General features: G+C 37.5%; 7 protein-coding genes across 9 annotated transcripts; 6 read left to right on the forward strand and 1 right to left on the reverse strand.

The window, feature by feature from the left end:
• The first annotated feature begins 4,336 nt into the window (after positions 1–4,336).
• Positions 4,337–6,241, forward strand: LOC120431742 (acetylcholine receptor subunit alpha-like 1). Its single transcript, XM_039596867.2, has 6 exons — positions 4,337–4,525; positions 4,866–4,989; positions 5,051–5,120; positions 5,184–5,507; positions 5,565–5,886; positions 5,947–6,241. The coding sequence occupies exons 1-6, from the start codon at positions 4,456–4,458 to the stop codon at positions 6,225–6,227; spliced, it is 1,191 nt and encodes a 396-aa protein (XP_039452801.1). The 5' UTR covers positions 4,337–4,455; the 3' UTR covers positions 6,228–6,241.
• A 5,175-nt stretch (positions 6,242–11,416) lies between these two features.
• Positions 11,417–17,568, forward strand: LOC120431749 (acetylcholine receptor subunit alpha-like 1). 2 transcript variants are annotated; one of them, XM_052707546.1, is made up of 6 exons: positions 11,417–11,601; positions 11,872–11,989; positions 12,087–12,156; positions 15,223–15,883; positions 15,936–16,105; positions 16,170–16,453. In XM_052707546.1, the coding sequence occupies exons 1-6, from the start codon at positions 11,532–11,534 to the stop codon at positions 16,374–16,376; spliced, it is 1,296 nt and encodes a 431-aa protein (XP_052563506.1). In that variant the 5' UTR covers positions 11,417–11,531; the 3' UTR covers positions 16,377–16,453. The 2 variants fall into 2 exon arrangements, with proteins under 2 accessions (XP_052563506.1, XP_039452807.1); XM_039596873.2 differs by lacking the exons at positions 15,223–15,883; positions 15,936–16,105; positions 16,170–16,453 and adding exons at positions 16,477–17,122; positions 17,182–17,568.
• Positions 17,569–17,867: 299 nt separating this feature from the next.
• LOC120431747 (neuronal acetylcholine receptor subunit alpha-2-like) lies at positions 17,868–20,633 on the forward strand. Of its 2 annotated transcripts, XR_008212024.1 has the most exons (6): positions 17,868–17,964; positions 18,029–18,140; positions 18,198–18,267; positions 18,326–18,971; positions 19,038–20,052; positions 20,112–20,633. XR_008212024.1 is itself a non-coding variant. In XM_039596872.2 (5 exons), the coding sequence occupies exons 1-5, from the start codon at positions 17,898–17,900 to the stop codon at positions 19,361–19,363; spliced, it is 1,221 nt and encodes a 406-aa protein (XP_039452806.1). In that variant the 5' UTR covers positions 17,868–17,897; the 3' UTR covers positions 19,364–20,633. The 2 variants fall into 2 exon arrangements, 1 of the variants encoding a protein (XP_039452806.1); XM_039596872.2 differs by having other exon boundaries at positions 19,038–20,633.
• A 1,496-nt stretch (positions 20,634–22,129) lies between these two features.
• LOC120431745 (uncharacterized) lies at positions 22,130–22,655 on the forward strand. The gene is made up of 2 exons (XM_039596870.2): positions 22,130–22,444; positions 22,516–22,655. The coding sequence occupies exons 1-2, from the start codon at positions 22,315–22,317 to the stop codon at positions 22,653–22,655; spliced, it is 270 nt and encodes an 89-aa protein (XP_039452804.1). The 5' UTR covers positions 22,130–22,314.
• Positions 22,652–22,870, forward strand: LOC120431746 (uncharacterized). Its single transcript, XM_039596871.2, has one exon. The coding sequence runs from the start codon at positions 22,652–22,654 to the stop codon at positions 22,868–22,870; it is 219 nt and encodes a 72-aa protein (XP_039452805.1).
• Positions 22,871–22,885: 15 nt separating this feature from the next.
• Positions 22,886–23,949, forward strand: LOC120431743 (tubulin-specific chaperone C-like). The gene has a single exon (XM_039596868.2). It carries the CDS (start codon positions 22,886–22,888, stop codon positions 23,924–23,926), a length of 1,041 nt encoding a protein of 346 aa, XP_039452802.1. The 3' UTR covers positions 23,927–23,949.
• LOC120431744 (ATP synthase subunit g, mitochondrial-like) lies at positions 23,936–24,587 on the reverse strand. The gene is made up of 3 exons (XM_039596869.2): positions 24,491–24,587; positions 24,357–24,419; positions 23,936–24,260 (listed from the first exon to the last, which is right to left on the reverse strand). The coding sequence occupies exons 2-3, from the start codon at positions 24,394–24,396 to the stop codon at positions 23,995–23,997; spliced, it is 306 nt and encodes a 101-aa protein (XP_039452803.1). The 5' UTR covers positions 24,397–24,419; positions 24,491–24,587; the 3' UTR covers positions 23,936–23,994.
• Positions 24,588–27,424: the final 2,837 nt, after the last annotated feature.

Genomic DNA, 27,424 nt, shown 5'->3' on the forward strand with positions numbered 1-27,424 from the left:
GGTTAGGCAAATGAAAGACCTTTCCAACGAGTCCACAACATTGAAGATCTGGCAACCCTGTATCGAGTTATTACCACTTAAGTTATATCTATGTACTTATTTTTCTGGATCTAAAAAAAATAGTTGAAGTATGTGTCCAAACCGCTCATATTACCCATTGTTGGCAAAAAGTGAGGAAGGCATTAACCACATAGGTGGATTAAGTTAGTTTTTGCTTTTGTTTCACCAAGATTTTGTGTCACCAAGGTGCGTGAATGATGATTTTTACCGAATTCGTTATTCATTTTTAATTTTAAATTGACTTCCAAATAATAAAACATTCAAGTAGAAGCAGAGAAAGCTTCAAGAATTTTTTTTTGTCTTTTGTTCTTTATCAAACAAGATTGTCACAAATTCAATAAATTTCCGCATTTTTCAACCATATTTTACATTTATGAAGTTCGAAAGCAAATCTTATTATATTTATATATGATTTGTTTTCAGAATAATTTTATCAAATAAACATCAATAAGTATTGAGTTGTAATACGAATATTGTTTATGCGAAAATGTAAAATGACAAAAGTTTTTTCTGTTCTTACACAGGAAATCTTGTGAAATTTTCCAAAACAATAAAAACACTCGCTTTTAATAAAGTTGAAATTCTTTATAGCTTTTCATTTAAAGATTTGCCGAATTTTTGAATCGCAGACAAAACACTATTCAAAATGTTTCATATATTATCACAATACACAATGTAAAATTCTTTGAAATCTATGAACTTTTTTTCAATGAAAAATTTGGTTCAGATAATGTTTTCAGCTTGTTATTTCAATTAAAAATTTATGACTTTTATGTTGTTTTTATTTCAATACAAATTGAGAATTTAGAACCAAAATTAGCAAATTCCATTTTCTGCCCTGTAATGTAACTCTCATAGCTCAATGAAATGTAGCTGTGAAATTCATTACTGTTAAGTAAGGTAAGATCAAAAAATGGTCCTCATAGATGCTCACTCGTTCGTTTCTGTTAACTTTCTTAAATGTTTCAATTACGCATTTATTTTTTGTTTCACATTTAGCATTTAAGGCAATATTGACATAATACGTAAACGTACAATAAAATCTGTACACTAAAAATCATGACAATTACAAACAATTTGAAAATAAATATACTGTTTCATTTCTCGTTCCCAAAATATCACACCGAAACGAAAAAAAAAAAAAAAAAAAAAAAAAAACGGGTCAAGATCACGCAGAAAACAAATGCACCTAAAACAAGTGCAGCAGCTCATCCCCCCGGCAGGGTCATCCCCTTAATATGCACCGGAACGCGTCCGGCGGCGGCTTGGCGTGTGTTTGTTTGACACCCCGTTATATGCAGATATGCCGCGGGGCACTTGTCGTACGCGTCTGGTTCGACCAGATGCACTGTTTAGGGAAATGGGTAATTTGAAAGTTGTTGGATTTTTGAACTACCATGCGTTTCCATTGAATCGTTTGACTTTCGAATTGTTCGATGGAGACGCACGGTGGCTTAAAGATTTGTTGAATCAAATTATGTTTTTTTTTGTAGGAGAAAAATGACATTTAACGATTGCCAAACGTTTCAACTGCACTGGAACAATTTAACATTTCATAATCCAGTCGGCGGTGGGTGTGTGATCGTTACTTCGAACGTGCCTGCTGATGCTCTCCAAATCACCAACAGCATCAGCGTCCGTTGAAGAAGCACTGATCCACAGCATGCAGGATTATTATGTCATAAAAATCTCGGCGAGGGACCGACCGCTGGCTACTATAGTAGTACGTAGCACTGTACTGTCTCTATTAGATTACCGGGCGGGATCGTAAAGTGGACAAAGTACAAGCGCCGTAAATCAATTAAGGTGATTTCACCAGACCTTGGGCTGTCTGCGCGATCTGCTGGGAGGAGGTTTGAAGCTGCTGTTTTGTGGTAGTGATTTTGTTTACTGGTTTACAGTTCTCGAGGTATTTGAATAGTAGTTGTTAGTGTTGAAGAAAAACACATTGTAGAAAATCGCTCCCAATTGCAGGAACTAAATCGTCGCCGTCGTGCTTACTTGTCGTACGTGCATTTTGGGCCGAATTGAGTTAAGAACGCCTTCTTGTGCAGCTCACAATGCCTCACTTTTTGACCTTCACAGATCCCTAAAATTCGATTTCAATCCTGGGATATTCAAAAAAAAAACAAAAAAGCTCCGCGGATTCTTGTCACTTTTCATATGAAAGAAGTTTCAATCTTGTCGTGCTATTTTGTCACTCCCTGAAAATTGATGTAAGTGCGACAATTGGCCAAAGGGATTTCAGGTCAGGATGCGTTTGACGCACGTACAAGTTAGACTACCGAAAACATTTGTAATTAAAACTCGGGACTCCGGCAACCAAATAGTCAACCAAACAAAACGTGGTTGTTATTGTTTACATTGCATGCTCTCGTTTTTGTATATTCAAGGTCAAACATTAAAACGCGTTTTTCTCGGAACGTCGAAATGGCGGGTGCGACATGATAGCACGACAGCGTCGAAATGGCATGTAAGATTGAGAGGGACAACTCATAACATTAAGAATAAGTCATCGTCGTCGATTTACACAAGAACAGATCTTTAGCTTTACTCCTATTTTCACGATATGCGTCTTTGGTTTTTTTACTAACCATTTTAGAGAATTTTACGGAAAATGAGTTCTAGTCAACAAAAAAATATCCATTATCGTCCATCTCTGAAAAAAACAAAAAAATCTTTTTTTATTTTCAATCCTCGTTAATTTATTTACGAGTCAAAATTCTAATTCTACGTTGATAATAATATTTAGCATGTCTGACATTGATTACACATAGTATTGAATTGTTGTGAAACGCCATTGTTCTGCATAAAGTTTTTCACCGAGAAAAAAAATGTCGATGTTAAGATATTTGATGATGATTGCAATACAAACAGTGTGAAATGGATTTTAAAAACTTTCAATTGTTTCAATGTTTTATTTTTTGTTTTTTGGTCTCTCCTCCTTGATCAAAGTCGAGCGATATAAACTTTTAAAAAATATTTGCAACAGCAATTGCAATTTCATGTAGATGAAATCCAAACTACAACTATTATGAATTGAATAGGTTTCTGAAATTCGCATTTTCAAGCAGTTCGCATAACATGATAACATTGATAATGTTCTCAGAAATAAAGTTCAATTTTGGAATGTAGACAATTTGGTTGGTTGAATATTACCTCATTTTAATGTAATTTTACCGAAACAATGTAAAATTCACTAAAACTGATGAAATTTTTTTTGACACCAAATGTAGGGCCATGGAATATTAACATAATTTGTTCTGTGTTGATTATTAAATCAAATGATGTATAAAACATCATTAATATTAAAAAAAATCAAAATATCAATGAATATATGAAAATATTTTCTTTCATAAAGCTTTATGTATTTTTTCGATCTGTGGTCAAAATATTCAAAACTTTCAAAAAGCATCTATTTGACCAAAAATAAACGTTATTCAATGATTTTTGAATAGTTAACAATGCATTGTACATTTTTTTTCAATGAAAGTTTAAATTTTTAGCTATAATTAATTTAAAAAGCATAAATAAGCTTTATACAATGTATTCCCCTCTGATTTTGAATTGTACATTTTGAAGGGGGAACAAAAACTTGATAAAATTTGTAATGGCCTTAGTTTGTAAAAAATGTGATTTCAGTAAAACATATAAATTATTTTAAAGAAAGTTGTAAAACCGTACCATTTTCGAGATTAAGCCACCTAATTTTGATTTCAGCTTAAAATCTGCAATTTGTTGGTAGCATTTCAAAAAGTGCCATAAACACAACGGTGGTTCAAATTCTGGTACCACTCCCCGAAATCAAAACTCGATCCGTTATTAGGCTTAATTACAAATTTGATCTCGATCTGAGCACGGGATTCGTTAGCTAATTTTTTTCAACCAACAGTCAACTGAGGACGTGAAAAATGATGATATTATTGTTATTAAAAGGTAATTTTCGACCGATTATAAATCAGTCAATTGAGGATGTGATACATCATGTCAGAAAAAAAACACAAAATGGCAAGGAAAATTAACGGATAAAATTAAACTGAAGGTACCAAGAGTATCCCATCCATCTTCTCAGAAAATAACCATCACTTAAGAGAAATTTCGCCTCCGCCAAAAACTCTAAAGCATATCATTCACCAAAATCCGCGCCCTTTTGTCACTCCGGCTCCGGGCAGTGATAACGATCCCCAACACACAACACAAACCACGCCACAAGATCGCTCTGAATAGACTAGAATTATAAAAAGTTACTGCCGATCGCGGTCCAACCTCAGTTCGTGTTGGGCAACCGTCCGGGTTGGTGGTTTGAAAAGTGTTTTCCTTTTTTTTTTTTGTAGTAAAAGTGTGCTGTCCAGTGGAGATTTAGTGCTAATTTGAGAAATTTTGGAACCCCAAAAAATGGGCTCCGGTCACAGTTGGGTACTGTTGGCCATCTTTCTTGTGGGCTTGTGCGTGGCCGATGATGTTTGTAAGTTTTTTTTTATTTTTATTTTTTGATAATATCTAAAGAACATTGAAACATAAAATAGTTGAACGGATGTGCAACGGAAACAAGTGTTAATATGCTTCATAGAAACAAGGGTGAACGTGGCTATGCACTTGTTCATACAGAAGATCATTATCACAAATGAAAGCAGTCGAATGAACAGTGTTGTAAACAGGAAAAACTACTGCGAGGGGGTCGTAATTTTACGATCTCGTAAACCTCTATTGAAGTGCTAATGATGAGGACTGATTTGAACAAGCAGAGTGGTGATAGAGTGAATGAAATGTGTTTTTTTTTGTGATTTTTTCTTCTCAAATCCCAGCTCCGGATAACAAACCAACTGGAACGGATACGTGGGCTGATAAGCTGAAAAAGGATCTTTTCGTCAATTACGATCCCAATCTCCGACCAACGCAGCACTACAATGTGACCAACGTCGAGGTTAAGTAAGTGTTCATCAACGGCTTAAGTGGAGCATTGTTATTTAAATCAGACTCTTCTCTACAGTGTCACCGTTACCCACGTTGACATTGACGAAGCGAAATCCATCTTCACCTTCAGCGGTTGGATTAAGATGGTAAGATTTTGGAATGATCGTTTCAACGGGATCAAGAGATCACCATATTTTTCATTTTCCCAGCAATGGAACGACGACAAGCTCAAGTGGAATCCGGACGACTATGCCAAGCTGGACGTCATCCGGACCAATCCGGAGAGCGTTTGGAAACCGGACATGGTCCTGTACAACAACGCTCGTACATCGAACATCGAACACTACGGCATGACGAACGTGCTGATCTACAACTCCGGGGAAATTCTGTGGGTACCGCCCATGGACTATCACGCGAATTGCAAGTTGAACCTCCGGATGTGGCCGTTTGACCAACAAACCTGCTTCGTCAAGATCGGATCGTGGACCTTCGATGGGTACAAACTGAACCTGACCCAAGTGGGAGAACCAGAGGTATTCACGATCACTCGATCACCACGACGTCACACTCTAACCTCCACAATTTTCCAGCTCGACATCATCGTAGACAACAACGAGTGGACCATCCAAAAAGTCGTTACCGAAACACACACCAAGTACTACGCGTGCTGCCCGGAACCCTACATGGACATACAGTACAACGTCACCATGCAACGCCAGTCCTCAACCCACAAGGCGATCGTCGTCAGTCCGGCCTTCGTGATCATGCTGCTGGCTCTGTCGGTGTTCTGGCTACCTCCGAACTGCGGCGAAAAGATCATCCTCAACGGCATAATCACGCTGATTGTGACCGTCTTCCTGATCTACTTCGCCATGCAACTACCAGCCATGTCCGGAAATACTCCACTAATCGGTATACGATCAAGTAAGATCACCTCAAGATGATCACTTAACCTAGATATTTCCATTCCAGTAACCTTCTTCAGCACCACCCTATACCTGGTGACGTTCGGGACGATTCTTTCGGTGATCGTGCTCAGAATGTGCCGCGTCAGACACACCGGGACCGTTCCGGAGGGCATCAAAAGCCTGGTGGACGGATGTCTGGGAGAAGTCGAGGATGTCAAGGATGCCGCTGGAGACGAGATCGCCAAGCAACGGGACTGGTGCCGGTTGGCTGGGCTTATCGATAAGCTGGCGTTTGTGGTTTATCTCGTAATTTACGCCATTTTGATCATCTACTACAGCCTGTAGACATTTTAAACAAAGGGTGTCAAAAAACACGATCTTTTTAAGAATTTTAAGGCAGCGATTGTTAATTCTAAGTGTTATCTGTTAGTTGTTTATGCTATACCGTCACATTACGCTATAATAAAACTCGCTCGATTTTGTATGATAATTTGACGTAAAATTATTTTTGTATCACAATTTCACAAAACTGTCAAATGTTTTAAAATTAGAAAAATAAAACAAAACATTTTCTGATAGAAGACACCAAAGTTAATCGATTTTCGTGGTGCATTTCATGAATTTCATTTGTGGAATCGTGAATTTTTATTCATTCTATTCATAACTTTTTTTAAAATCGCACAATTCATCAATTTTTGTGTACGTTAATGAAACTTTTCGTGATTTCATGAACATTTGTCATGCAATCATTAATAAAATTCACGAAGTCATGAACAATATTCCTGAACTTACGATTGGTAGTAAAAAAATCCTGTAAATAATAGCGTTCCATTCAAGGGTGCGAATGTATCAAAATCTGTATTTGAGAACGGATTTTTTAATTGATTTGATGTCTCCAACAAAGAGAGGTACAGTCAAGACTCGATTATCCGAAGGCCTCGGAAAAATTGCAATTCGTATAATCAAATCACAAAAAAAAACTGACTGTCGACTATCGAGCTTAAGTATGACCCCTAAGCAACACTAAAGTGATTTACATTTTTTAATCCAAGATGGCGGCGAAATATTGAAAAAATGCATTTTATTATTTAATAAGCGATCAACTATTCGAATTTGACTAAAATGGGGTCGCAGAACTCGAATTTGATGTTTAAAACCAGAAAAAGAAAAATAACAAAAAACTTTTTTTTGTTCGTGATTCGATTATCCGAAGTCTCATACAAACCTTCGGATAATCGAACTTCAGATAATCGAAACTTCGGTTAATCGAGACTTCGGATAATCGAGTCTGGACTGTATTGTTAGAACCTTTTAGAAAAATATACACTCTAAAAAATAAACTAAACAGTTTTCACATAAAAAATGCGCAAACACAACCTCTTTTGGATAAGTTTAAGATGACACAACGAATGACCAAGAAGGATAAAGCTGCTAGAAATAAATGAATTAAGATGACAAAAATGCCATATTTGGCAGTGTTACCAACAATTCGAAAAAAAACGACTTTTTACACAAAAACCTTTTTTGATAATTGTCACGGCCGGAACTGCCATTTTTGCTTTACATAAACTTTTTTTTCAACAAAACATATAAATTTCAGAAAAACCGTTTTCTATTTTTTTTGGTATAGGAGTACGGACGATAAATTTAACGCAGAGTTAAAACTTTTTTAAATGTGTTTAAATGTGAGCAGTTCTCTACGGAATCGGTTTTTTTTTCTTTAATTTTAATTTTTGTATTTTTTAATCCGGCTGAAACTTTTTGTGTGCCTTCGGTAAGCCCAAAGAAGCCATTTTGCATCATCAGTTTGTCCGTATAAATTTCCATACAAATTTGGCAGCTGTCCATAAAAAAATGATATGTGAAAATTCAAAAATCTGTAACTTTTGAAGGAATTTTTTGATCGATTTGATGTCTTCGGCAAAGTTGTAGGTATGGATATGGACTACACTGAAAAAAAAATGATACACGGTAAAAAAAATTTTTGGTGATTTTTTATTTAACTTTTTGTCATTAAAACTTGATTTGCAAAAAAACACTATTTTTAATTTTTTTTATTTTTTGATATGTTTTAGAGGACATCAAATGCCAACTTTTCAGAAATTTCCAGAATGGGCAAAAAATCTTTGACCGAGTTATGATTTTTTGAATCAATACAATTTTTTTCAAAAAATCGAAATATTGGTCGCAAATATTTTTCAATTTCATTTTTTGATGTAAAATTGAATTTTCAATCAAAAAGTACTTTAGTGAAATTTTGATAAAGTGCACCGTTTTCAAGTTATAGCCATTTTTATGTAACTTTTTTCAAAATAGTCGCAGTTATTGATTTTTTAAAAATAGTGCCCATGTTTGCCCACTTTTGAAAAAAATATTTTTGAAAAGCTGAAAAAATTCTCTATGTTTTACTTTTTCGGACTTTGTTGATACGACCCTTAGTTGCTGAGATATTGCCATGCAAATGTTTGAAAACAAGAAAATTGATGTTTTCTAAGTCTCACCCAAACAACCCACCATTTTCTAATGTCGATATCTCAGCAACTAATGGTCCGATTCACAATGTTAAAATATGAAACATTCGTGAAATTTTCCAATCTTTTCGAAAAAAATATTTTAATTTTTTTTAAATCAAGACTAACATTTCAAAAAGACAAAACATTCAATATTACGCCCTTTTGATATGTTAGTCTTGATTTAATTTTTTTGAAAATATTTTTTTCGAAAAGATCGGAAAATTTCACAAATGTTTCATATTTTAACATTGTGAATCGGACCATTAGTTGCTGAGATATCGACATTAGAAAATGGTGGGTTGTTTGGGTGAGACTTAGAAAACATCAATTTTCTTGTTTTCAAACATTTGCATGGCAATATCTCAGCAACTAAGGGTCGTATCAACAAAGTCCGAAAAAGTAAAACATAGAGAATTTTCTCAGCTTTTCAAAAATATTTTTTTCAAAAGTGAGCAAACATGGGCACTATTTTTAAAAAATCAATAACTGCGACTATTTTGAAAAAAGTTACATAAAAATGGCTATAACTTGAAAACGGTGTTTAATTTTTGTATTTTTTAATCCAGCTGAAACTTTTTGTGTGCCTTCGGTAAGCCCAAAGAAGCCATTTTGCATCATCAGTTTGTCCGTATAAATTTCCATACAAATTTGGCAGCTGTCCATAAAAAAAATGATATGTGAAAATTCAAAAATCTGTAACTTTTGAAGGAATTTTTTGATCGATTTGATGTCTTCGGCAAAGTTGTAGGTATGGATATGGACTACACTGAAAAAAAAATGATACACGGTAAAAAATTTTTTTGGTGATTTTTTATTTAACTTTTTGTCATTAAAACTTGATTTGCAAAAAAACACTATTTTTAATTTTTTTTATTTTTTGATATGTTTTAGAGGACATCAAATGCCAACTTTTCAGAAATTTCCAGAATGGGCAAAAAATCTTTGACCGAGTTATGATTTTTTGAATCAATACAATTTTGTTCAAAAAATCGAAATATTGGTCGCAAATATTTTTCAATTTCATTTTTTGATGTAAAATTGAATTTTCAATCAAAAAGTACTTTAGTGAAATTTTGATAAAGTGCACCGTTTTCAAGTTATAGCCATTTTTATGTAACTTTTTTCAAAATAGTCACAGTTATTGATTTTTTAAAAATAGTGCCCATGTTTGCTCACTTTTGAAAAAAATATTTTTGAAAAGCTGAGAAAATTCTCTATGTTTTACTTTTTCGGACTTTGTTGATACGACCCTTAGTTGCTGAGATATTGCCATGCAAATGTTTGAAAACAAGAAAATTGATGTTTTCTAAGTCTCACCCAAACAACCCACCATTTTCTAATGTCGATATCTCAGCAACTAATGGTCCCATTCACAATGTTAAAATATGAAACATTCGTGAAATTTTCCAATCTTTTCGAAAAAAATATTTTAATTTTTTTTAAATCAAGACTAACATTTCAAAAAGACAAAACATTCAATATTACGCCCTTTTGATATGTTAGTCTTGATTTAATTTTTTTGAAAATATTTTTTTCGAAAAGATCGGAAAATTTCACAAATGTTTCATATTTTAACATTGTAAATCGGACCATTAGTTACAGAGATATCGACATTAGAAAATGGAGGGTTGTTTGGGTGAGTCCGAAAAAAAAGTCCGAAAAAGCAAAATATAGAGAATTTTTTCAGCTTTTCAAAAATATTTTTTTCAGCAGTGGGCAAACATGGGCACTATTTTTAAAAAATCAATAACTGCGACTATTTTGAAAAAAGTTACATAAAAATGGCTATAACTTGAAAACGGTGCACTTTATCAAAATTTCAATAAAGTACTTTTTGATTGCAAATTCAATTTTACATCAAAAAATTGAAATTGAAAAATTTTTGCGACCAATATTTCGTTTTTTTGAAAACAATGTATTGATTCCAAAAATCATAACTCGGTCAAAGATTTTTTGCCCATTCTGGAAATTTCTGAAAAGTTGGCATTTGATGTCCTCTAAAACATATAAAAAAAGGGTTTTTTTGTAAATCACGTTTTAGTGACAAAAAATTAAATAAAAAATCACCAAAATTTTTTTTACGGTGTATCATTTTTTTTCAGTGTTGTCCATATCCATACCTACAACTTTGCCGAAGACACCAAATCGATCAAAAAGTTCCTTCAAAAGATACAGATTTTTGAATTTTCACATATAATTTTTGTATGGACAGCTGCCAAATTTGTATGGAAAATTATATGGACAAACTAATGATGCAAAATGGCTTCTTTGGGCATACCGAAGGCACCAAAAAAGTTTCAGTCGGATTAAAAAATACAGAAAAAAATGAATGACCGAAATCTCAGAGAATTGCTCAGCTGTCAAATTGTATGAAGACTTGTATGGGTGAACCAATGATACAAAATGGTTTGAGCCAAATAAAAAAAAATCATATAATATACATTTCCGACATTATGGGAGAATTGCTCATCAGTATAATCCAAGTTTGAAACAAATCTTAATTTCCCATAACATCGCTGCCGGCCACGTGATGTTGGATGAGAAGAGATTCAAAATTGTCGTTTGAGTTTCAAATTAAAACATTCACAACTATAGAGAGGTAATTAATTCCAACAAATATTTATATTGACATTTAGATATAACGGCCCTTGTTTTACAGTACTTATTGTAAGAACGGAAATAAAACTACTGATAAGCATAGCGTGTTTACTAGTCAACGGCTAGAAATGACCGTAACTGATTTCATCGCGTTAACCCAAAATCCCAAAAGATGTTTCTCGCTATGCAATACTTAAATCGCAATAACTTTCGATTAAACTCAAATCATATACACGTCCGAAAATAGCCAGAAAATCTTTGCCCAACTCTTATGCTGCGGCTGTCGCTCATACAAACACTTAAGGAACCCCTCTCCCGTTCGCCCTAATCAGCATGCAAATGAGCCTTTTATCAAACGCACTAGAATTGTGTGCGCAGCCAGAAGAGTTATAAAAACTTCCTCTCGGCCGCTGGTCAGGCTCAGTTCGTGTGCGACATTTGACCGGGAAAGTGTTTTTTTTTTTTTTGCGTTGGCAAAGTGAAGAAGAAGATTGAGTTTGTTTGATAAGTTTGAAAATCGGTAGAAATCTGGAATAATATGGGCTGCGGGTACCGTTTTACCCTGTTGGCCCTTTGCCTTGTTGGCTTGTGCGTTGCAGATGATGCTCGTAAGTTTTGAAGATTTGCTAGGAAGATCATGTTAACAGGATCGGAAAAGTGCAAGAATATGTTTGACATGATCGTATGTCAACGATCTTAAAAGTCCCAGCGATCTCCTCTATCAGTGAAACGGAGACTGACCTCAACAACAACTATAATAGAGTGCTAACTGATAAGGAGTGTGTGATTTCTTTTAATAAACTAAATTATGCAGCACCTCCTCCCACGCAAATTCCACAAACTTTATGCAAAAGAAAAAAAAACAACTTTTTTTCCAGCCCCGGTCAAGGCGAGCACGGCGACATGGGCTGATAAGCTGAAAAAGGATCTGTTGCTGAATTACGATCGCAATCTCCGGCCAACGCAGTACTACAATGTGACCAACATCGAGGTTAAGTAAGTGGTCAAGTACAATGACTTCAAAGTCGGCTTAGCGAGACGTGGGAGAATGCTCCATGATTGAATGCGATTCCTTCTCTATTCTTCATTGCAGCATGGAAATCAGACACGTCGACATTGACGAGGACAATTCAATCTTCACCGTCAGCGGTTGGCTTAAAATGGTAAGATCATGACAAATTTAATTTCCTTGGAATTATGGAAATTAATTGAAAAGGTGCCCATTAATTTGTATACCCTGGTACCAAAGGAATGAAACGTTTAAAGTTTATCTGATGTTTTAAACAAAAACTATATCGATTGTTTTTTAGTGCTTATTTGCTTTAGAATTTGACCGTAAATTACTCTTGCCTTTGTATGATTAGAAACAAAAGTAAAATGGAATAACATTAGAGCGTCTAATTTCCCGTTCCGGAAAAAAATCCAGTGTTGAATTCTTTGGATAAAAAAAATATGAAAGAGCATAATTAGAGTTACTTCAATTCAATTTACTGTTGTCAAAGTTTTATTTTAGACAAACTTGATGTCTAATGCATTAAAAATGGGTCACACATCAAAAAAGTAGTAATCCAGCTGCATGTAAAAGGCCTGGTTGTAAAATATTTTTTCATTATTTTATGAAATTCTATGTAATATTACACTCTGATATATGTAGCCCACCAGTATGGGAAACCTACTTGACCGAAATGTAAAGCTTATATATGCGTTTATCCTATCCATACTTCATCGGACTGATGGACGAGCGGGCTAAGGCGCCAGTCCTTACTGTTGGTGCTGGGTTTGAATCCCGTCGGTTGCAACTTTTTTTTTGTGTTAACAAAAGTTGTACATGCAGTGCGTAATATTCAGTGTCTTTTATGACGAAGGTGATGTGCATACGATTTTACCATTGGATTTTTTGCTGTGTAGATCTAACTAATTTGTTGAGCAACAGAAATTACAATTTTAAAGAATGATTCGTGTTATACCATTTGTAAAAAATGTATTAAACCATGACTAAATTGGAAGAACACTTAATTGGTATTATTAAATACCTCAAAATTGATTGTGCAAGAAGAACTAGTTAAATTCATTTAATAGTTTTTGAGAAATTAAACTTTGAAACATATTTCAAAAACTTGCTCCAAATATTTGAAAACTGTGAGCAGTCGTGGCTGAATGGTTACGGTGTTCGCTTTGTGATCCTGAATGATCCTTGGTTCGATTCCCATCTGCACATTTTCAAATCAAAACAAACATTTGATATAGTCGAAAATAAATGTTTTTGTGCCTTTTCAAACATTGAGGTTTAATTGAAAATTTTGAAAATATTGATTGCAAATTTTACTTTACATCTTGGCAACACTGCCAAACAAATTTTTACCAACTTGTGCCATAGCTAAAAGATAGCATTTTTTGTCATCTAAAATATATCCAAAATAATGAAAATTTTCAGGAAAGGTTGTTTAGTGCATTCCTTTTTTGTGTAAAAAGTCTTATTAAAAATGGGTTTTTTTAAGAGCCTAACTATTTTTCTCAGAAGTTTAAAAAAAACCTGGGTGTTTCTCTAAATTTTCACAAAATATTTCGCTATTTTTAAATTCTCGCTTACTTTTTCAAAAGGTCAAAACCCTTGGTGCACTGGTTTTTTTTAAGTCATCTAGAATTATTATTTGTTTATTTGGATAAAATGTCAAAAGAAGCCATTTTTGCAATGATAATGACAGATTTGGCTTCAGCAAATTTATAGATTTGAACACTTCGGAAAAAAGTTACACGAAAAAAATTCCGATTGCAAATTCAATTCGGTTTTAAAAAGGTTTTTTTTGACAATTTCAACAGTATACCTCCTGAACCAGATTTTGCAAGATGGCTCAAAATATGTCTTTTTAGTCCCCTAAAACATATTAAAAAATACGTAGTTCAATTCATTTATGCCTCTTTAGTATAAAAATCAAGTCTAAAAATAGGATTTTTTCCGTGTACCTGTTTTGTCCGAAAATGTCCTAATCATAAGCTACAACTTTGCCCAAGACACTAACTCGATCCGAAAATTCCTTTGCAAGATACAGAATTTCATACATAAGCGGTATGCGCACTTCGGAAGGAACCTTTAAAAAAAATATCAAAGCAAGCCAGAGAGTGTGAAGAAAAGCTTGACCCCTTTTCTTGGGAGGTGCGTATTGGCCCTTAAAATGAAAAAAATCCCCAAAATAGTATCAAGACTTGAATGGAAGAAGTAATGATGCAAAATTATTTCCTCGCTATAGAAAAAGTACTAACACTTCCTTTTTTTTATTAACAGATGCAAACATTGAGTGTATCTCGCTTACTCCGATTGACAATGACGTAAGGAATGAGGGAGATACACTACAAGTTAAGATTTGTTTATAGGTCCTCATAAAAAAAAAGTCCAGACACGTTTTTCAAGGTTCTAAATCAGGCCTGCCCAACCTTTTTGGCTAAATTTTCATATTTTTATCGTCAAAATTACAATTGCCCATTTTTTCATGGACTACTAGATTGGATCGGTTCTCAGATGACCAGTGAACATAAATTTGACAAACGTTTGAAAAAAATATTTCTGAAATTCGTTTTTATGTAAGTTTTAAGTAAAAAACTTGGTCCGGCGTAAAATGTAGATAAAAAAGACTTGTATAAATATTTTTTCAAACTTTTGGAAAAGTTATGTTCACCGGTCATCTGTGAACCGATTCCATCAAATAAACCATGAAAAAATAAAAAAATGTAATTTTGACGATCAAAAATTTGAAAATTGAGCCAAAAGGTTGGGCAGGTCTGTCTAAATAATATTTTATTCTTTTTGTAGTTATTGGCAGTACCTGAAAAACAAATAAACAACTAAATATTTTTACAAAAGAAAAAATAATCAATTGTTGTCAACTTTATCAGCCACATTTTTTTATAAAGCGAATTATTTTTTTTTTCAAAAAAAATATATTTTTTTGCCATTTAAAAATACTCTTTGAGTAAATGTGCCATGTGTGAAAAGTGCACATCTCGTTTTTTTCATTATGTTCGTATTTTTTTTAAGTAAACAGAGTTTCTCTAAACACTTTTATTGAAAGCGTACATAGTGTTTAGAGATTTTGGAAACGTCCACTGTGCCACGTAAGTGCATTTGATATTTTTGCAATCGAATGCATGACTAGCATGATTTTGAATGAAGCAGCAACCACAAAATTTTGGAGTGCCAGACAACTCTCTAATCAGCTTCGCCTATCTTGCAGCACTGGCAGGACCTTCGCCTCAAGTGGGAACCATCCGACTACGGTGGCCTTCGATCGTTCTACATCCCAAGCTACTACCTGTGGGATCCGGAAGTCAACATGCACTCGATCACGCTGGAAACGGCCGGCTCGCGATACGCCGGTATCAGCGATGTCCGGGTCGAGAGTTCCGGAATGCTCCATTGCACGGTGCGATTATCGCAGAAGATCTTCTGTGAGATGAACTTCCAGCGTTGGCCGTTTGATACGCAGTTTTGTAACGTTTTGTTGGGGAAGTCGGTGTCGACGCACGAGGATCGAGCGCTGAAGCTGAACGGGTTGGGGCAGGACAGGAAGCAGTTCCGACCGATCACTGATAATCCGGCTTGGGAGGTTACGGATATTTTGGTGGAGAGTTATGAGGATCCGATGGAGGAGGAAGGGCATAACTTTGAGGGATTGCAGTATGGGTTGGTGATCAAGCGGAAGGTTAGGATATTTTATAGCACGATCTTGACCCCAGCGGTGATCTTCATTTTGATGACCTTGACCAGCTTTTGGTTGCCTCCGGGTGCTAACGAGAAGGTTTTGTTGAACTGCGTCACGGCGACGTTGCTGTGCATATTTTTGCGGTATTTCACCATTCATCTTCCGCTTTTGGCTACCAGGACTCCACTAGTTGGTAAGATGGTAGATTCGTCACGGTAGATCTTAACCTAACCTTCTTCTTTAAGTTTTGTTTTTCAGTCACAGTCTGTACCTAACAGCGATCAGCCTGATCTTGTCGGTTGTAGTTATCAACATAGCTAAGTCCAGGCACCGCACACCGATTCATCCCTACTTAAAGTCATTCATTGCACTGCCAGGAGTTAGTATTCTGGTTTGGACTGGAAGTACTCCAAAGGTTTGCAACTTCTTCAATTTCTGAATCTTCTCGTAACAACACACGATATTTGTTTTCTTTGCAGTCCGTAACCGACGAGGAAGAGTGGACGGACGAGCTCAAGGTCGGATCTACAGCGCGGGAATCATGTTCTTCCGCCGACGAGGCATCCCAGGGACAGGGCGCCGATGTCCAGCACGAGTGGATCCAGCTCACGGTGGCCCTGGAACGAATCTTCTTCATCGCTTACGTGTTCATCTACAGTGTCATGGCCGCATGTTACTTAAATTGATTTGAGCAATAAATTAGATTGGCTTAGAAATTGCGCGTTATTTGATCATCTGAGTTCCTTAGGAGATCTCGGTGTGACAATCTGATTCATTTTCTTTCAGAAATGGAATGACGATAAGCTCAAGTGGAATCCGGACGACTACGGTAAGCTGAACGTTATCCGTACCAATCCGGAGAGCGTTTGGAGACCGGATCTGGTCCTGTACAACAACGCCCGTCCCTCGGACATTGAACACTATGGCATGACGAACGTGTTGATCTACAACACCGGCGAGGTCCTGTGGGTTCCTCCGACAGACTATCATGCAAATTGCAAGTTGAACCTTCGTTTTTGGCCGTTTGACCAGCAAACCTGCTTCGTCAAAATCGGATCGTGGACCTTCGACGGGTACAAACTGAACATAAGCGAATATGGAAAAGCAAAAGTTGACATCGACGTGGACAATAACGAGTGGACCGTCGTCGATTTAGCCACCGAGATTCACACCACGACTTACGAATGCTGTCCGGAACCGTACATGGACATCCGGTACAATGTCACAATGCAACGCCAGTCCTCAACCCACAGAGCGATCGTCATTAGTCCAGCCTTCGTGATCATGCTGCTTGCTCTGTCGGTATTCTGGTTACCCCCGAATTGCGGCGAGAAGATCGTCCTCAACGGCATAATCGCACTGATCGTGACCGTATTCCTGATCTACTTCGCTACGCAACTGCCAGCAATGTCCGGAAACACCCCGCTAATCGGTACGATCACGCATGATCACCCCAGGATCACCCATTAACCAAGATTTCTTTCTTCCTAGTGACCTTCTTCAGCACCACCCTGTACCTGGTGGCGTTCGGGACGATCCTGTCGGTGATCGTGCTCAGAATGAGCCGCACCAAGCATGCCGATCCGGTTCCGCACGTTTTCAAAAAGCAACTCGACGGATGTCTGGGATCGGTGCTCGGCGTTGGCAGTGGATCGTTGTCCTCGATCGAGGACAAGGAAGCCGCTGCCGGCGAGATTGGAGACGCCAAGCAACGGGACTGGTGTCGGCTGGCTGGGTGTATCGATCGGCTGGCGTTTGTTGTTTATCTTGTGATCTTTATCATTTCGGCCGTCTATCACAGTCTGTGAGGACCGATTTTGTTTTAGATGATTACAAAAAACCTTTAAAATTGGTTGAAATAAACATGTATGCTTGTTACTGCTTCTGGATTCATTGTATATCACAGATCACTGCACTATTCGTGTGTATGCAACGAATTCAATGTCTGTCGGCCGGGTAAGAAGTTATGAAAAAGTTAAAGAACGATTTCTGGCGTCTGGCACCGCCCAAACATAGAGATCACTTCACAGTTCTAAAAATAGAATCTTCTTCGGAGATCTCGTCCAGCTTGGCTTCAATCAACAACTCAATGAAGTCTTTGACAAAATAATTCCGTACCATAACAGAATTATAAAAGATCGTTCCGCGAGCAGAGTGAGCTTCATTGCGCGATTAGAACTCGAGTGGAGTGGAAGTTTGTTCTCAAGATGCGATTCGAACTTATTTTAACGGGTTTTGTTAGTTACTTAGCTGGTTTATGTGCTGCAGAAGATGGTAAGCTAGTTGTATATTTTAAAATTGAAAAGTGAAGATCGATTTTCCTCAACTATCAACACAGTTCAACCTGGAAAGATGACTTGGGCTGATAAGCTTAAAAAGGATCTGTTCGTGAACTACGATCGGACTAACCGGCCAACGCAGCACTACAATGTGACTAACCTTATAGTTGGGTGAGAACTCATCTCAACATATCGGTTTAAGTAGATTTTACGAAATTCGTTTTGCAGAATGTCCGTCAGATACATTAGCATCGACGAAGCGGCTTCAATATTCACCGTCAGCAACTGGATGAATTTGGTAAAACCTAATGTTTAAAGAAATTGATAAATTATACCTAACAGAATTGCATCCCCAGCAATGGATAGATGAAAAGCTACAATGGAATCCCGAAGATTACGGTGATCTCAAAATCATTCGAACTAGTGCGGAAAGCATCTGGAAGCCGGATCTTCTTTTGTACAATAACGCCAGAACTTCAAACATTGATCACTTTGGCTTGACGGACGTATTGATTTACAACGATGGAAAAATCTTGTGGGTTCCTCCAACTGATTTTCATACCTTCTGTCGGCTGAACCTTCGTCTGTGGCCGTTTGATCAGCAGACTTGTCACGTCAAGCTTGGATCGTGGGTTCACGACGCGTTGAGCCTTAATCTTACCTTGAATGGAAAACCCGGGGTTGACACAACTGATGATGAAAGCGACGTTTGGACTGTTCAAAACATAACCGTTAAACACAACACGATCACTTACGAATGCTGTCCCGAGCCCTACGTTGATATCGAGTACTTTTTCACCGTTAAAAGAAATTCTTCTAGTTACGTAGTCGTTGTGAGTCCAATCATACTGATCTTACTATTGACACTGTCCGTATTTTGGTTACCTCCTCACTGCCCTGAAAAGATCGTGCTCAACGGAGTCATCCTGATGATCGCGACAGCACTTTTGATCTTCTTTTCCATTCAGCTACCCTTCCGGTATGGAAACACCCCTCTAGTTGGTAAGAACCACTCAACATCCTACCAAAAAAGAAAACTAAAAATACTAACATTCCCACCCATTTCAGTGATCTTCACCATTACCACGTTGTTCCTGACCGCCTTCGGAGCAACCCTATCCGCGATCGTGATCAAAATTTGTCGAATCAAGCACACCCGACCGGTTCCACGACTGCTCAGAAGATCGCTACTGGAAGGGCGTTTGGAATCGATGCTGGAACTGGGTTGCACTTTACTGCCGCCGTACGAGGATAAGGAAATCGAAGGAAATCAGGACGAGATGGGAGACGTCGCGATACGGGATTGGTGTCGGTTGGCTGGATTGCTGGATAGGGGCATGTTTGCGAGTTATCTTGTGATGTTTTGCATCGCGTTTGTGTGGTGTGTTGTTTAGTTGAGATCAAAATTTCAAGCTCAATGATAAGAATTTAAATTTTGTGATGCAAAATTTGATTAATGTACTACTATTATGCGCGCTGCACCAAACCGCATCACTTCCGTTGCGCGAAAAAATCTATTTCACCGAACAAAAATGTGGTGGTTTGTCGTTAGCGTGTACATCAGCTTCACGCAGAAAAATGAGGCCTATTTGAATCAACAAAATATTTTGTTGTTTCAAGTTAACGATTTTTTGTTGAAATAAATCTCAAAACCAATTGAAACAACTCTAAATTTAGAGTTGAATTTACTCTGTGTTTTTTGTCAATCCCTTTTGGAAATATTAACAAAATTATTGCGTTGATTCTACCATGAACGACGTTGAATCAACTTTAATGTGTTATTTTGATTTAAATGAAGTTAATTGCTATTCACACGTGTTGCTATCTGTCAAAATGTTCAGTTTTCCTGATTTTGATCAGTTCGTCTAATTCGTGCCGTGCGACAATTACGTTCGTGTTATTTGATCCATGTATTACGCATGCCGTGAGCGAAGTTTTACGTGAGAAGTTAGTGCGCGGAATTCGGGGTGATTTGATCGCCACCCATCTAAGCCAACTCATCATCGACAAGCGGAAGCTGCCACCAAGTTTAGCACACTTCACAAAATTCCCCAACATATCAACCCTCTACGGAACATGACCGGTAAGCTCTTGTTATTTTACTTCAAATGCCCCGTTATAATGCTTTTCTCACTCTTGCAGACCTCTGCAGAAAACAACGTAACCTCGATCCACCGGGGACGCCAATGGCAACATGGCCAATTCAACATGGAAGGCAATTTCACCAACTCGTTGTTTCATCAGACGGTGGCGGAGGCAAGGACACAAGGTGCGGTTCAGCAGTACTCGGACAGAACAAGGGGCCACACTCAAAGTAGCAGATTTAAATATATTTTTCCAATAAAAAATGCTAATATCGATGAATAATGCTTTTTTTTATTTCAATTCGACATTTTGTTAATTCAATTGATAGACTATCCTTATTTTGAAAAAAAAATATGGGTTGCATCAACAAAAAATCGACGTTGTTTCAACAAAAATCTGATTTGAACCTGCTTCTGTCAAATTTCGATCAACAAAGATCTGCTTAGACTCAACAAAATACCACGATTCGAAACAACAAAATTTGAGTGTTGATCCAATGCAAACATTTTGTTGATTATATTCAACAAAATATTTTGTTGAATCAAACCTCGTACAGGCTGATTCTACAAAACATTTTTCTGCGTGCACTCAAAATGCAATACCACTCTATTAGGCACTTTAGTTGCGCTCGTATTTTGATTTTTGTCTGCTTTCACAATATGAAAATACAAACAATAGCCATTAAAATGGTCTGATACAATTTACACTTTGCTATGATTTATACACATAAATCTAAAAATAATATAATATTTATAAGCAGAAAATAAATCAGTTACGTAAACGATTATTATAAACCAGCTGTTAATTTACGATTGTATTATTATTACTTTTAAATTTTCGAATCTGGGATTTTTGTTTATTGATTTCAGCAATTTTAAATTATTAAGTGTCGTTTTAAATATAAAAATTCATGATTTTTTAAATTTTAAAATCATTAAATTTAAAAATTATTGAATTTGTTAATTTATCCTAATCTAAAATGCATTTTAAAACACTTTTTTTTCAATGTTAAGACTGTACACAGCAAATTCTGATGGTTTTCAGTTAATATTTACTGAAAATTGCATAACTGAAATTTTCAGTTAGTATTTCGCTGAACATCAGTTAAAATTTGTATGGAGCTGTCAAAGTTTGCTGAAATTTCAGCAAGTTTTCATTTACTGAAAATTTCAGTAGTGCAGATTTCAGTAAATTTAACTGAATTCAGTAATGAGAAAATGGTGTGTAGCTTGTTATTTCAATATTTATTTTTTTGTCTTCCCTTCCCCTCGATTCCGGCCAGAGCTGTAGGAAAAAACATTGAAAAACATTTGCAGCGGCCTTACAGAATTTTAAATTTTTTTGAGTGTTTTTAGAACCGCCTTGAGTCAAAGGTATTCAGAAACACCCAAAAAGCAAAACAAAAATGTTTTGGTTATAGGGCCTCTTAGAAAGAAAAAACTCTAGAATTGGGTCCTAAAATGAAGCTTAGATTGCTGATATTATTGTTTACAGCGATAAAGCTTATTTTTCTGAGTACAATGACCCTTTGTACGACCACAAAGAGTTTAAAATGGATTTTTAAATCAATTTGGAAAAATTAACCACGACCGCGTTCTTGACAGAAAAGTTCGTACTTGACAGCTCGTTCCAAGGGGACCATAGTTGATCCATCGAAAAAATGTTGTCTTGTCAATATTTTTTTTGCATTTTAATGAAAAAAAAAAATGATCAGAAATGGTTTTTAATCGTGTTTTTTACCGTTGTACATAAAAAATGACCTAGGGTTTTAGTACCCAATTGTATATATTATTCTTGGAACAATAGTTTTTTTCTTAATTTCTGAATTACTAAAATTTTAAATCAAGATTATATTTTCTGCATAGGAAACCCATGACCCATAGGTTGTTTTAAAAATTTACTCTATGAATTTGTTAATTTTCAAATTGAAAGCTAACGGATTGAGGGTTAACGAGGGGTGCGCCTTGTCGAATGAAAATTTTCACCTTCTCATTTTGACGTTTTCCCCTCCTCCACCCGCACACGCACGTGACAATCTTTTACGATTCAAAACATTACCAAACATTGTGCAGCTGTGTGCGTGTGTCATTGTGAATCATCACGTCATTCATCAAAAAGTAGTCCAGATCCCGTTGGTTGGTTCGTGTGTCGTTCAGTTAGCTTTCCCAGCTCGGTTGCTTGGATCGAGTGTTAACATCAAAACAATAGACACTTTGAAGTGGCCACCCAGTTCGCGGATGGCAAAAATTTGACTAAAGTGATGCTCCAGAAGAACTCCCGTCCGGGCTACAAACGCGTCATCAAGAACACGGCCAAATTTTTGATCGTCGCCGAAGCGATCGCATTCGCCGCCACCTACGCGGGTTGGTACCGCCTCAACACCAGTCGTGGTAGGTTCCTCCCTGGCGGATGTTTTGGGGTGGGATTTTGATTTTTGGTTTGTTTTCTTTTCGATGCGCAGAAACCCGCCATTACGTAAAAGAGAACTTCCCGAGCATTCTGGAAAGTTACTACCAGGTGGGCGAATTTATTAGTGGGGACAAGGCGATTCGGAACCACGACGAGCTTATCTGGAAGCAGGAGCAGGAAGCGAGACGATGAATATTTTTGTCAAGTCGGCAATCTATCTGACCGGATTTGGCGCTTTGAGTTGGGTTCTGCTCGAAGTGACGACGCCCAGTAAGGAAAAGTTGGAGGAGATTAAGCGGCAGCAGGGAGTTGCGTTGAGTGAGAGTAAGAGCCAGAAGGCGTTGTTTTTGAAGACCCTGAAGGAGGCCAGCGAAGGCAAGGATCCGTTGAAGAAGAAGACCGAATAGAGGGAGAGCAGCGCGATGGCGGAAATTGTTGGCGGTCACGGGTTTAGTGGGAAGGAGAAGATTACGGAGATTTTGAACCGTCGGCACAAGGAGCGGGAGATTCAGATTCAGGCGGCCAAGCTGGAGAGGGAGAAGGATGCGGATGAAACGGAGGCGATGCAGTTCTTCGAGTCTTCTTTCGAAGAAAAGGTTAAACTGATTGGAAATAGCTTGGCCACAGTCGGCAAGAGTGAGCAGAAGGCGCAGGTGTTTGCCGAGGTTCAGAACGAGATCCACGATCTGCAGCGTTATCTTTCGACGTCTACGTTCTTCCTGAACGAGTACAAGATCAAGGTTTGTCAGAATACAATCACAGATCTTTGCAAACAACTGGAAACTTTGAAGGCGGAGCTGATTCCGAAGAAAAAGTTCGGCTTCAAGAGCAAGAAGATAGTCAAGACGAGCGCGGAAAAGTTCACCTTGGACAAGCTGGACGGAGCAAAAGACGCGAGTGCCGATGAAGACCGCATGAAGTGGACATTTACCAACCGGAAGAACGAACTAATCGAGTTGCCACGAGAAAAGATCGACGATCAGACCATAACCGGTTCAAATCTAACCAACTGCGTCATTCGCCTGGAAGGTCACTCTGGGTCGCTGCAGTTTTCCAAGCTGGACAATTGCCTAGTCATCTGCGGACCCACAGCTCGTTCCATCTTCCTGGACGACTGTCACAATTGCAAGTTTGTCGTCGCTTGCCAGCAGCTCCGATGCCACAGGTCCCGGAACTGCGACCTCTACCTGAAAGTCACCTCCCGGGCCATCATCGAAGACTGCGGGCAAATCCAGGTGGCCGAATACAACGGAACCTACCCCGAACTCGACGGTGACCTCCTCAAATCCGGCCTCGACCCCACAGTCAACAATTGGAACATCCTCGACGACTTCAACTGGCTTTCAACGGACAAACCCTCCCCAAATTGGTCCATCCTAGAGCACGAGCAACTAATCCTCAACTGGCCCGCTTACCAGGACCAGTTCCAGCAAACTCACTCGCTTTGTAATACCTTTGAATAAAACACAAGCTTCTTTTCTCTCAATAGCAGAAGTAATTATTTATCTCGACTCGCACAAAGATTCCAAGCTTATTCCGAAACATCGTAACCGACCAGGTGGCGCTTGCCGATGCACTCCCCGGCGTAGAACCAGAAGCACACCTCGGCCGCGACCAGCGAGTTCAGCCAGGCCTGCTTGACGGTCAGGTTCTTCCAGGCGCCGGTGCGCGCCCCCGAAACGAGTCGGGCGATTCCGTCGCGGATGGCCGGAATGTCACCGGGCGTGGGCGGGGTCAGCTCGACGCGGGCGTACTTCATGAACACGTTGAACTTGGGGCGCGCCTGGGTCAGCAGAGCTGGAACGAAGGTTCGCACACAATCCGGAATTAAAATTATGTAACCAAAAAAGATGGCAAAAAAAATCCGCCGCGGCCATTGCGGCCGCTACTTACTCGACACCAGGGAGGAGCCCTTGCTTGCGATCGATGCCATTGTTGTGTCGTGCTGGGCCGATTCTGCCGGAAGAAAACAACACAATTTTCAGTTGTTGAAATTCGGAAAAATCGGTGGAAAATTACGGACTAACCTTCGTCGTTTAGTTTTCCTCCAGAAAGCACCACACGAACGAAAATGGTCGCAAATGTCAGCGAGGCAGGCGACGGTTGTCAAAATTTGATGGAATGCACTGGGGGAAAATGACACCGCGGAGTTGTGACGTTCACGTTCACGTGTGGGGTTTAATCCAAAATTGGGTACACTGAAAACCCAACCATGGTAGTTGCTACCATATCGTAGGGTTAAATTGAGAACACGAACCGACGTATTTTTGCTGAAAACATTCCGTGCTTGGATTGACTGATTAAAGCAGTCAGTTTTACTATGCCGAGAGCGGTATAGTAATTTTAACCCTTCAATATGGAGAGGATGATAATGATTTCGTAATTGCTACCATGCAATTTTGTGAGAGCATGGTACATTTTACCATATTTGCGTTTACTTCCACCAAAAAGCCACAGTTAATTTAATAAGCAGCATTTTTAGCAAATGTTCTTAAAATTACCATGGTCGGGCTTTCAGTGTAGGCTTTGATTCAGCGAGCCAGAAGGAAACACAAAATAAAGTAAAAAATGTTTCAAAATTATTTCTATTTACTCAACTGTTAAGTTCGAGTGACATGTCAATTAATTCTTATAACCCAGGGAGGGGTTTTTCTTACATAAAACAAAATTTGTAATTTTTAAATTATTATTTCCCTCTACAAACCAACCCCGCCTCTAGAAGGCTTTCTAGTCCGAAATTTACCAACACATTCAAAGTATGTTTACATTACAGCTGAACGTTTGTTTGCATCAGGTTTCCTATCTCTTTCTAGCAATTTTTTTTTGTCAGGCGACTTCTAGCTGGTTTTTTTGACTGGCCGCCCGATATGTCAGCAAACATACTTCGCAGGGCTGTGACAGCTCGAGCTCGGTCTTTGTTTGCATCAGGGCACTGTGACGAGAAGTTCGTAATTTTTGGGTTAAATTATATTTTTTTCACTGGGCCTAGAAAGCCTTAGACGGGCTTCGATATTAAAATTCGCCAAAAATCCATTTTTCAATTAATTTTTTGATCTTTAAAAACCATTGGAAAGAAGAACTTTTAAAATTTTAGAAAATTTTAAGTTTGGAAGTTGGACTTGTTTTATGTGACTTTGCCAATGTTTTTTTAAAAATGTATTTTTTTTAGGGGTCAACTTTGGCTTTGTTTCTTGTTAAAATTTCCTATATTTTATGTAAAAAGAAGTCTAGAGTTTTTTTTAATAGGTCCTATAAATATATGAAAGACAATAGTTTACACGACGACGTCGTCGGTTTATAAGTGCTTTTCAAAAAAAAAAAAACTCTAGAAGTATGCAGTAATTTTTGTATTGTCCCAGACTATGCCACTATGCATTTTTTTACAATTTAAATGATAATGTTGCCATTCTAGAGCAGAAAATGAGAAAAACAAGCAAAAAATGGAAAAAGTTTTACTGTAAAAACATGAAAAAATTAGAAAGGCAAAATGTAATTATAGGAGGTGGTAAAATAAGCCAAATTCTACAAAAAAAAAGATAGGCTAAACAAGATAAATGCATATTAAAATACTAAAAAAAAAACAAGAGAAGCAAAGTTTTTCGTAGAACAAAAGTTGCTCAAAATGACCTCCTCAAAAATATTTGGGCAGTAGAGGGATATATCTGGAGTTTTTTCAGTTTTCAGTTTTTGCTTTTTGGATGTTTTTTAATACCCCTGACTTCAAAAACACCCAAAAACCAAAAACTGAAAGTTAGGTTTATTGGACATTTAAAAAAATTTATTAAAATTCCAATAAAAGTTTTCCGGACTTTTCTTGACCTCTCAAGACAAACACATTTTTGTTTTTTTTTTTTTAATTTTTTTTTATTCATTAATGAAAAACAGACTCGACTGTACATAGGCCTGGAAAAAAAATTCACATTGGATGATCGAAACTTCGGATCATCGAATCAGTTCACAAAAAAAAAATGATTGCACTACCCGTTCTTATATGCACATCTAGGAGGCACAGAACATGGTGTTTTTACCACCTTACGAGAACGCGTGCCGAACTCTTAGCGGCTCTTTGAAAAATTGTACATGGTTTTTTTTTTTAATTTTCTACTATTCTTCACTTATATTTTGAGCTAGGCCAGTTCTTTTCACGAACTGGTGTAGCGCTGAAGCTCAATCTGAGATCTTCAACAAACAATAAAATATTAAATTAAAACTCACCTTAAACAACAATGAAAAGGATAGATTTGCTAGTAAAGCGCACGATTGGTTGTTTCCTAATATGGAAATCCCACAGCACAGGTTCAAAATGCCAAAGCCTATGCAAAAAAAACGGGTTTCCATAAAAATGGTCCTCAAACATCCGAATTTCTTAAGTTAGCTCACTTGGCAGCTATTTCAGATATTTTATATTTGTTCCACACACGGATAACTTATGAATTTTTCACTATACCGTTTAATTAAGCCTCATTTTCCACATTTTTTTCGCTGCACAAAATTTAAACCAGAAAAAAATGACATTTGCACGTACAGCCAAAGTTCTGACACAGTGCCCGTGCGCGTACTTTGATTAAAAACACGGTGTTTTTAAGTCTTAGAAGAACAAGAGCAGCACCCGTGCCGTGCCGATGCACCTCTGCCCCTGACTCAAGGCGACCCAGACATGCATTGGAACTGCACTTTGCTAGCACGCGTGCTATTTTTACGGATAGCACTGGGTTTTTGATCATAGCACTCGCCCTCGCACTCTAGCTAAACTGGTAACTAAGTTGATTTTTCCATTTATTGACAAGAAAACAACAGTCACCAACAACAAAATAGTGATGCGTGTATTGTAAGCGGGCAAGGCTTCGGTGTGAAAGGTTCTTGTTTCTATTCTCTCTGAAATTTTTTTTTTCTAAAGTTTATTTCAAGATTTTTTTTTCTTTTAGATCGTCGCGGAAAGTCCTCAAAAATGACCACAGAAT

This window comes from Culex pipiens, chromosome 2 (genome assembly GCF_016801865.2).
Source record: "Culex pipiens pallens isolate TS chromosome 2, TS_CPP_V2, whole genome shotgun sequence".
In the NCBI taxonomy this organism is placed as follows: domain Eukaryota; kingdom Metazoa; phylum Arthropoda; class Insecta; order Diptera; family Culicidae; genus Culex; species Culex pipiens.

Bases quoted from the DNA above. Each gene is read 5' to 3' on its own strand.
- LOC120431742 (XM_039596867.2), top strand. From the start codon at position 4,456: ATGGGCTCCGGTCACAGTTGGGTACTGTTGGCCATCTTTCTTGTGGGC. The intron at 4,526-4,865 runs GTAAGTTTTTTT...CTCAAATCCCAG, and splicing joins GTGCGTGGCCGATGATGTTT to CTCCGGATAACAAACCAACT. The intron at 4,990-5,050 runs GTAAGTGTTCAT...TCTTCTCTACAG, and splicing joins GTGACCAACGTCGAGGTTAA to TGTCACCGTTACCCACGTTG.
- LOC120431749 (XM_052707546.1), top strand. From the start codon at position 11,532: ATGGGCTGCGGGTACCGTTTTACCCTGTTGGCCCTTTGCCTTGTTGGC. The intron at 11,990-12,086 runs GTAAGTGGTCAA...TCTTCATTGCAG, and splicing joins GTGACCAACATCGAGGTTAA to CATGGAAATCAGACACGTCG. The intron at 16,106-16,169 runs GTTTGCAACTTC...TTTTCTTTGCAG, and splicing joins GGACTGGAAGTACTCCAAAG to TCCGTAACCGACGAGGAAGA.
- LOC120431747 (XM_039596872.2), top strand. From the start codon at position 17,898: ATGCGATTCGAACTTATTTTAACGGGTTTTGTTAGTTACTTAGCTGGT. The intron at 18,141-18,197 runs GTGAGAACTCAT...TTCGTTTTGCAG, and splicing joins GTGACTAACCTTATAGTTGG to AATGTCCGTCAGATACATTA. The intron at 18,972-19,037 runs GTAAGAACCACT...CACCCATTTCAG, and splicing joins TGGAAACACCCCTCTAGTTG to TGATCTTCACCATTACCACG.
- LOC120431745 (XM_039596870.2), top strand. From the start codon at position 22,315: ATGCTCCAGAAGAACTCCCGTCCGGGCTACAAACGCGTCATCAAGAAC. The intron at 22,445-22,515 runs GTAGGTTCCTCC...TTCGATGCGCAG, and splicing joins CCGCCTCAACACCAGTCGTG to AAACCCGCCATTACGTAAAA.
- LOC120431746 (XM_039596871.2), top strand. From the start codon at position 22,652: ATGAATATTTTTGTCAAGTCGGCAATCTATCTGACCGGATTTGGCGCT.
- LOC120431743 (XM_039596868.2), top strand. From the start codon at position 22,886: ATGGCGGAAATTGTTGGCGGTCACGGGTTTAGTGGGAAGGAGAAGATT.
- LOC120431744 (XM_039596869.2), bottom strand. From the start codon at position 24,396: ATGGCATCGATCGCAAGCAAGGGCTCCTCCCTGGTGTCGA. The intron at 24,261-24,356 runs GTAAGTAGCGGC...CCTTCGTTCCAG, and splicing joins GGGCTCCTCCCTGGTGTCGA to CTCTGCTGACCCAGGCGCGC.